This window comes from Nanorana parkeri, unplaced genomic scaffold (genome assembly GCF_000935625.1).
Source record: "Nanorana parkeri isolate BGI_ZX_2015 unplaced genomic scaffold, ASM93562v1 scaffold418, whole genome shotgun sequence".
Classification (NCBI taxonomy): domain Eukaryota; kingdom Metazoa; phylum Chordata; class Amphibia; order Anura; family Dicroglossidae; genus Nanorana; species Nanorana parkeri.
The window spans coordinates 43,213-53,496 of NW_017306686.1; the positions used below are offsets into that span (position 1 = coordinate 43,213).

At 39.9% G+C, this 10,284-nt stretch overlaps 1 protein-coding gene across 1 annotated transcript in view; it reads left to right on the plus strand.

The window, feature by feature from the left end:
- ST6GALNAC5 (ST6 N-acetylgalactosaminide alpha-2,6-sialyltransferase 5) overlaps positions 1–6,164 on the plus strand; it is a 42,658-nt gene extending 36,494 nt beyond the window's left edge. Inside the window, exon 6 of the mRNA XM_018559859.1 lies at positions 5,902–6,164. Within this exon, the coding sequence (XP_018415361.1) occupies positions 5,902–6,133 (232 nt within the window). The 3' untranslated portion in view covers positions 6,134–6,164. The remainder of the gene's footprint in view (positions 1–5,901) is intronic.
- Positions 6,165–10,284: the final 4,120 nt, after the last annotated feature.

Sequence of the window (10,284 nt, forward strand, 5' to 3'; positions counted from 1 at the left end):
AGAAAATTTGAAAAAGTTAAAATAAAAAACATTTTCGGTTTCGGCCTGACATTTCGGTTTTTAAATTTTCATTTCGGAGCACCTCTTAAGGTGGCCATACACTGTACAACCATCGCAAGACCTTAGTCTTGCGATGGTTGTAAAGTACTTAAAAAAAAAACGTACGATCTGCCCGTCTCGGACAGGCAGATCGTACTCTCGATCATCGCAAGCCCGCCCCCCTGAGGGGCGGGCTTACGATGACTGTAATGAGGGGCGGGCTTACGATGACTGCAAACGGGCCTGTTCGGCAGTTGTCGAACCAGCAGGCCACTAACTCGCCGAGAATCGTACGATTCCCGGCGGGTTTTCTAGCATGCTGGTTCGATGGAAGACGTGCGACCGTACAGTAGAAACGGTCGCACGCCTTCCATACACTGCACGATTCTCGTACGAGAATCGTGCAGTGTATGGGCACCTTAAGAAGGACTTTTGATTTAGCTAATTTTGTAATGAATATTTATACTGGTTTTACTTGTTTATATTATTTAGTGATTTGGCATAGACACTTTATGTGGTGGTGGGGTGAGTTGATTTATTTGTACAGAAAATTGCTACATTAAGTATACAAATTCTACACGTTTATATCAAGAGAACTTTGACGGACTTCAGTGTAGGCGCTGCAGATTTAGTACATATATTGGGTGTTTTTGTGCATTTCTTTGATTTTCGTGTGGGCAATGTAGGTAGCGCAGAATGTTTCATATAATTGGTTATTTCATGGTTTATGATACACAGTGCAAACCTTCAACGAATAACATCCCCCCAAAAATAAAAATCTCAAAGTTTGTCCAAGCTAGGAAAGTGAAGTGCGTCACCTAAATGCGGAATGGATACACAGCACTCTTCCTTTAATAAAGAAAATAAATGTGTTTATATTTCTGCAACAACAATGCTTCCCCTCAGTAGTCAGAAATATATCTCGAACGGCATCCAGGTCTGTAAAAACTTCAAGGTCTTTGAATCCTCTGCTCCATTTATTGAACCTTTATACTGCGTACAGAAAACTTCTATACGTTATCTTTATTGTGCCCGAATAAAAAAAAGCTCAGTTCCCCCCGAATTTTACACTCATTCATTCTGCACACCAATGAAAAGTTTCTCAGGATAAAAAGACAATAAAAGGTTATTCTTTTTAGATTGAATCCAAGATTTGACTGAGACAAGCTAATTTTCTGGGTATGTTAATTCATACACGGCCTATTCTCGGGGAATGGCAGGAAACATAAACAAAGAGGGAGCAGAAATACAACTTGAAGATTTTTATGCATATTGCCACTCTGCAAATTCTGCATATGATCAGTTAAGCTTGGAACAGAGATAAGTTGTCATGTCTACCCAACACGATATGAACATAACACAATCCTATACAATCTATACATAGAACAACTGTGCCACCAACATGACTGACCACTATACATAAATCATAACATTATTCTATGACACTCTATACATAGAACACTATACCCATCATGAGCACCCACTGGACAGGATCAACTGTATGTATAGAACACTACATCTCCAACATGACCAACCAGAGAACATACTCTATACACTGAGTGGCCAGATTATTATGACCACCTGACGTTTGTAGGCAAATTAGCTATAATTTGGCGCTGAAGTTGCTAGAGGGCCAGACCATTATAAATAGGGAAGCAGGTTGTTTACCACGACAGTAGAAGTGATTTTTTTTCTGAAGATACGGGTAAACAACGCGATTTAACAGCCTTTGAACGTGGGATGATTGTTGGCGCTCGGAGCCATGGAGCGAGTATCAGCAAAACAGCAGAATTCGTTAAATATTCAAGAGCAGCTGTTGTTAAAGTGTTTAAAGACTGGACTGTCAGCCGAAAATCTGGGTCTGAACGTGCGAATTGTGGCCGTCAGCGACTAGTCAATGTTAGGGCAGAACGGGGGAGGGGCAAGACTGGTATAAGACAACAGAAAGGCAACAGTGCATCAAACTACTGCAGATCTTAATCAGTGATCTTCTCAAATGATCTCTGAACGCACTGTTCGCTGTACACTGCATCGTATGGGATATGGAAGCCGAAGGCCTGTTCGAACACCTTTGCTGTCTGCAGTTAACAAGATAAAACGTCTCCAATTCGCACCTAAGGATATCATCTATATACAGAACACTGCATCTCCAACAAGACCAACCAGGAGGACATAATCTATATTCAGAACACTACTTCTCCAACCACTGGACAGGATCAACTGTATATATAGAGCATGACATCTCCAACATGACCAACCAGGAGGACAAGCTATGTACAGAACACTACTCCTCAAACATGACCAACCAGGAGGACAAGCTATATACAGAACACTACTCCTCAAACATGACTAACCACTGCACATAATCAATTTATAGAACACTAAATCTACAACAGAACCAGCCACTGGACATAATTTATATACAAAACACTACATCTCCAACATGACCAACCACTGGACATAATGATAATACTATTCTATTATACTCTACACAGACACGATCATAATACAATTCAAATACACTCTATACATAGAACGCTACACCTCCAACATGACCGACCACTGGCTATGATCACAATACAATTCTATTTCATCCTATACATAGAACACTACACCTCCAATATGACTGACCATTATCTTAATACAATTCTATTACATGCCACACCTCCAACATGACCAACTACCAAACATGATCATAATATAATTCTGTTACATGCTATATATTAAACACTGTGAACCAAACTAACTCGCGCTAATGGAAATAGTAAAAGTGAATTAAGATGGATAAACTTAGTATTAATATGACCCTGGAGCTAAAATTTCTAAAACCAAGAAGGAAAGAAAAAAGCTGCTGAACTCAGGCTAAAAGCCCGCAGGATAATGGTGTAACGAAGTGTACAGCGCTAAATGCCCTTCAGGAGATTAGATAACGGTAGGGATCAGATGATGTCACCTCCGTGTCAAGCAATCGTGAAAAAAGTGTATGTATAATAAATATTTGTGTAAAAACTTATAATGCGTTATAAAATGTGTCAACAGGTATCATAAAAAGTGTGTCATACATGAACCTTGTTATATAAATAAATAAAAATCTTCAAAGAACATGTGTAATATATGTGAAAAGATATTAAATAAATAAATATGTGTCATATATGTGAAAAATAAAATATCACATTATAAAACAGTCTGTGTTGTTTTCTTTCGAAAATAAGTAGAATATAAAAAATGCACCCAAAGTTCTTAAAGCTCTCCAATCTTCAAAACATAAAAGCCCAGAAGAATGAGAATAAGATTCAAAATCTAAAGAAATGTCCAATATTGTGAAGTGTCCAACGAAAAAAACGATAAAAGAAAAAAGCAGGCAGATCCCCTATAGGGAATGCACTCACCAGATTCCTGATGGTCGAAAGCCTTTATTTTTATCCAATGGAGGCCGAAGATGTATGTCCTCTTCTCCCGCTTGGTGAAAGCCTCAGGCTACAGAACCCGCTTGCTTCTCCGAGGTGAAGGGATTACAATCTTTGCTGTTGGGTCTCCTCTATTGGGTATCCATCCGGACAAAGAACACAAGAAATGCGCTCATAGCGTAGTAAGTTCAACTTTAATGGGTCCAAAATAATAAATACAAACAAACAAGCGCTCTATAAAAAATTCCATAAAAATCAACGTGGAAAGCCGGCTAGTCACTCAATCTGAGTGCAAAAATGACTGGAACAATGACGTAAAGGTAGGCCCGCCCCCGACGTGTTTCGTTACATGGACGTTCTCAAGGGATGACAGGTCACATGGACGTTCTCAAGGGATGACAGGTCTCTCTATATATTAAAAACTACACCCAATATCATTCAGCACTAGACACGATCATAACAAAATTCAAATTTTTAATCAACACTAGACCTCCCTACATGACTCGGCTCCCGGATGTAATCATTATATAGGTTTTTAGACTCGAACAGAACATTACAGTCCTAATGTGACCGCTGGCCTTGATTATGTAAGTTTTTAAAATGCCTCCACTTGTGCATAGTTTATATGGAACCTTAGTATGACTCACAATGTGACCTCTACAGCAACTAGAATGGAAGCAATATACCCTGTAATGCTGTCATGGATAAAATCTTCAATGACAAATCTTTAAATCTGTGTTTGATGTTGTAAATTAAAATCTACAGGTAAATAAATGGATGTGTGCAGAGTTACAGCAAAGTCTATATTTCTGCTTGATTGATTATCGCGCGAGTATGCGAAAGGCCATCCGCGTACAGGACATTTTGTAAATGCAAAGTGCACGTCTTCTATTTTGTGCTGACACAAGCAAGTCCTGTAACCACAACATTAATTTTGCCAACATAAATTAATGCAGCGCAAAAATAAAAATTTATTTTGCAGTCACATGAGCTAATCTATTAAAAATGGAGCAGATGAGAGAAGAGGCTTGGAGCAAAGCATTCAGTCACATCTCATCTTTTATTCCTCTGTATTCACGTAAAAATATAAATAAAATAAAAGCACTGAATCTGTTTGCTGTAGACAACAGCGCTGGCTTTCAGAAATTGGTCCAATAGGGTCAGGTCAGGTCCAACTTTAAAAGGAACTTTGGGTTAGTGCCACATAAGAGTCCTATAAAAGGAAATTTGGGTAGACAAAAACACTCACTGACGTTTTTACATTTTCAAGACTCCTGGGTGAGAGCTTTGCAGTGCTGTCTGTCTACTCCAGAAAGAATAAAGTGGTTAAAAGGGAAGATAGCCAAGAATTCCAGGGGAAAATCTGGCCAGAGTAGCTCCCAAGAAAAATGTGTTCGTTCTTAACCCAAAAATGTATTCTGCATGTAGCGATAGCTTAAGTACCCTTTTTAAAATGTTAGTCCACCCAAAGCAGTTACTTTATAAGTCTAGTCTGGTTGGCCGAGTCATATGCCTTGGGTACTCCAATAGTGAGTTCTCTTGGCTTTAATTCCCAACATTATTCCCATATTCCTGCCTACCAAAGAGTTTTGTGATATCTTTGAGAGATATAAAATGGACAGGGGTTGTATTTCTCCAGCATCTACCACATACTGAAATACAGGCAGTCCTCGAGTTACAAACATCCGACTTACATCCGACCCCTACTTACAAACAGAAGCTATTACTGTAGAGCAGGCAGTCCCAGGCTGCAGCAAAAGTGTACCGTGCAGCATTTCAGTAGTTGTAATGCTACTGCGCTCGTGCCGACGAGGAGTGCCCGCCTTTTTGGGTCTGGTTTGTAGTGCTGTACGTACATTACAGGAAGTTGGCTCTTAGACGTGCAGACGAGGGGTGCCGCCTCTTCTTCCGGGTCACTGTGAGGTTTTTACTGCTGTCTGTATCCTCATTAGAAAGATTTAATCTCACTTCTTGTCCTTGAGACAACAAATCTACCCCTAGGAAGGGAAATTCACTCCTGTAAGCGTTGTCATCGGAAAAAGGTATCTCCACTGAAGCTTTATCACCAATCCTTGTTTCCATGACAACCCAACATTTTCTAATCCAATTGTCACAGGGACAGAAAGTGAGGTGAAATCTTCTGAAAGGGGGCACACACAGCAATACAAAGGTTACAGGGGGCTCACCCTTCCCTATGCTATCCCAAAAAAAAATATTTATTTTTGTTTGGCTGAAGTTACACTTAAAAAGTGTACCTGTTCCAACTTACATACAAATTCAACATAAGAACAAACCTGCAGTCCCTATCTTGTTTGTAACCCGGGGATTGGCTGTACATGTATTTGGTGGACTGACACTTTAACATCCACAGAATTTTTTTTCATGCTGACAAAATATTTATTCTTTATTATAAATAAGTGGCTTTGAAATAAAATATTGTTGTTCTTGTCCACAGGTCTCCCAATCACACGACAGTGCCCTACCATTATTATGAACCCATGGGACCGGACGAATGCACAATGTACATCTCTCACGAGCGGGGAAGAAAAGGAAGTCACCACCGCTTCATCACAGAGAAAAAAGTTTTTGCCAATTGGGCACGGACCTTTAACATCAACTTTTTCCAACCAGACTGGAAACCAGAAGCACATACTGGAAAACACTTACTTGTGAAACCAATGTTCTGAAGAGAGGGGGACTGAAACTGAAGGCGGCAGCCATTTTGTCTCCAGTAACATATGTCATAGGACCGTTTCCTATCAATACACTAGGAAAAAGGGGTGCTGCAGATTCACAGTGCATTTATAGCCGGAAAACTGGAGTATCCTTATATTATGCCTACTACAGTTTTAGACAGGTGCTGGCTACACATTAAAGTTCTCCAAGAAGAGTAAAAACTCTTTCCAGTTACCCGAAGGGGAGGGTTGCTCAGTTATGTACAGTTCTCCTACCATGAACTTCCACAAGAAAGGTGAAAGCTAGGTGAATCTGAGCTATTTTCTGGAATCATCTGTGGATGGTTGCTAGGTGAATCTGATCTCTTTTCTGGAATAATCTGTGGATGGTTGCTAGGTGAATCTGAGCTCTTTTCTGGAATCATCTGTGGATGGTTGCTAGGTGAATCTGATCTCTTTTCTGGGATCATCTGTGGATGGTTGCTAGGTGAATCTGAGCCCTTTTCTGGAATCATCTGTGGTTGGTTGCTAAGTGAATCTGAGACCTTTTCTGGAATCATCTGTGGATGGTTGCTAGGTGAATCTGAGACCTTTTCTGGAATCATCTTTAGATTATTAAAGCTCAAGTTCACTTTTAACCTAAATCCCATTAATTTACCCGCCCCAGCCCCTAACCTAGACCACTGATGTACCTCTCCATGACAGTGCTGATCTTCTCAAGTGTTTACCGTCCTTGGCCTGAAATCTTCTCAATTCCTGGCCTCATCTGTATAGTAACTACTTACAGCCTTAAATGGGGCCATGCTCCAAGAATAGACATGCTACAGGTACAGCCGTATTCAAGTCTATGGGGAGTTAATGCTCAAGCATGGCCAGCACTACTTTTAGGTCAAGGACTCTAAACACTGAAGAAGGCCATCACCACCACAGAGAGCTGAGTAAGCCTTTGGGTGGGTTCTATGTTGGATTATGGGGTTGGAGAGGGTAGGCTAGTGGATATTATGTTAAAAATGACCATGTTCTTCCCACCCACAATCTGTCTATTACATTCCCCAAGTTGATGCCACACACTGGGCATAGGTTAATAAACATTCGCACTTTAAGAACCAACAGCATACACTTTGCATGACTGTAGACTCAATCTCTGACAGCTTAGGTCCCCACTGACCATCAGGAACCAATCAGAACGGTTACAGATCATGTTATTTCAGCTGACAAAATATCCCTTCAAGCTGTAGTGCCACCAATGTAATTGTGTGATCGTCAGATACAACTACATGAATTAGACTGAAGCTGCTAAATTGGGCAGAGCAACTAGGCATTAATGACTTCTGCTCAGTGTTGAGGAAGGTGTTTTTTTTACATACGCCTATTGAGTTCTATGAATATGTATGGCAAACCCTCCCCTTACAACCACTGCAGCTCAGAATGTCTGATTTCCATTAAGGGCTCAGAACTTACAATGGCTCTCCCACTGAAGTTGAAGAGCTGAAGGCTATAAATACTGAACACAGAACCTTTTCAAAGGAGTTGCAAAAACCCAAAACGACCAAATGACTAAAAAATACGTGGAATGGAGTACAAGGCCCAGAACCTTTAATTGATATAAATGAACACTGGATTTTCCTCTGCTTCTACAGATTATAGCTGCCGCGCTGTCCAGAGGATTTTTATAAAAGAACTGATTTCTATCTTCTAGCACTTTCACGGAGATATTGTCCTCTTTCAGTGTATGGAGAGTGTCTATTGGGTGTATGTATTGTTCGGATAACAAAATTCTTTTTCATAATATATTTTGGCTAGTGACTGATTTTACTGTAAATAAATAGTGTAAAGTTTCTCAAAACTTGGCATCAGAATATTTAAATCTGGGAAAGAAACGACAGTAAACTTTAATATCGGTCTTTGATCAAGCTGTTTCTTGAACAACAATTCATGTTTCAACTGACAGAGCTCCATTGTATATCGGATTATCAGCAGAGACATGGCAATCAGTCACAAAACAGTGAGGAGGAGGGAGATTGCTCTCTTTTTTTCCTTTCAAGACCCAAGCCATCTTTGTACAGGAACTAACCACGGTGCGCATCTACTTCCTGAATTGAGATGTTGGCTTAGGGGTGAAACAATTGTGTAAATCCTGGTGCCTGTGCAGTAGCCTTTTCTGATAGGCACATCTCACATGAATCAGTCCTCTTGCACTCTCCCAACTGGTGGCCCTCCCACTTTTGCAGTAAAATTTAGGAAAAAACCCCTCTATATGTTCCTGTTCACACAAAAAAATCATACCTTTTAGATGTTTTGGTAATTCAGGCAAGATGGCTGATTCCAGGTTTTTCTCAGCACTTTCTCAGCGGTCTGTCCCAATGGAAAGTTTTGGGACTGAAATTTGAGGATTGTGTTTATCTGATAAACTTCTTTAACATTCAATGGGCAAGCCGCCTCTGAATGGACGGGGCCCCTCACCCATCACAGCCCCTCCTAACATTTAATAGAAATAGAAGCACAAGGAATGTTTAACCCTTAAAACCCTAACGCAAGTAAAAACAATTTAAACTGCAATAAACATTTTTTTAAGCTTATGCTATGTGAATGTAGAGACAAGGCAATCATTTTGTCACTTTATAGATCACTTGTTCGGCCTCATCTTAAGTATGCGGTTCAATTTTGGTCACCGATCCACAGAAAGGATGTCCTTGAGCTGGAGAGAGTCCAGAGAAGGGCAACTAAACTAATTAAGGGGCTGGAGGACCAAAGCTATGAGACAAGGTTACTAAAGTTAAACTTGTTCACGCTGTAAGTGAGGAGATTAGAAGGGGACATGATTTTGATGTATAAAATGTTTAGTGGTGATGGCAACATCTGCAATAAACTTTTTACAGTAAACTCCATAACAAGTACGAGAGGCCACCACCTAAACCTGGTGGAGAAAAGATTTAACCACAAAGGGCGTGGGGGCTTCTTCTCAGTTAGAGCGGTTAAAATCTGGAACTCACTGCCACAAGCAGTGGTATCAGCAGAGAGTATTGCATCATTCAAAAATAATTTAGATACCATCCTCAGAGACCGTAAGATACAGGGGTACAGGTACTCTTTAAAACTAGACCACACAGGGACTCGTGTACACACACACAACCACATACAGACACACAAATGTTAAACATGATGGGCCTGTGTTTTTATTCAACCTCAAGTACTATGTAACAAATATAAAACAGGTGTTATCCCAATTTGGCTGCGAAAGTGGAAATAGACTTTAAAGTTACAGTATAAATAATCACTGGGGGATGGGAGACTGAGGGTATGCATCCTCTCGCCTGCAGCAGACAGGTGACATCACCCTTCAGACTGCATCTCTTAGTCTCTGAGTTGGTGAGTGCGGCCAGATCTTATCTTTGAGCACGGTGGAGACTGGAGAGCACGGATTTACTAATTGTTGATGCATTCACAGACGTGGTGTTGATTATAAAAGTTGGAAGATATATCCTCACATATTTCAAGGACTTTATTGTATTCCAGAAGTAATGGACTTCACATGTGGTGATGTAGATTAATGGGGGAGTTGTACATCACTTGCGAGATTTAACACAGGATTTTCTATATGTTCACATTTTATGAGATGTACTAGCACGTTTTTTTCCCATGTTTATTATGTTTTATAGTGTCTAGACCATTAGACCTAGAGCTTTTTCTTACCATCATCAGCACAGGCATTGTGCAACACAGCTGTTGTGTAGAACACAAAATTGTTTATCACTTTGTGACAATTTCACATTTCATACAATTTTTTTTGCATTTTAGGAATATAATTTTTGAGTTTGAAGCGCAGTGCTATTTTCTTTTGTTTTTTTGTGGACGAACTTTTGTTGCAGCAAAGTGACATTTGAGAACAAAAGAAACTTTTTTTTCCGTCTTAAATGTCACGAATTTAGTCCGAATTCCGAAACAAATTGACTTTCGGACACGAAGTCCGAAAAACGAAATAAAGCAAAATCCGAATCAAAATGAAACTAAACAAATTTTTTGCTGGTGCACATGTCTACCTACAGCTCAAGTACTTCCATTTCTTGATACAAAAAAATACTGCTGTTGTATATTGTGACATGTCAGGAATTTATTTAGGCATATTTGTAAAATCTGAACTCCAGCCAGCCATTAATTAGTAG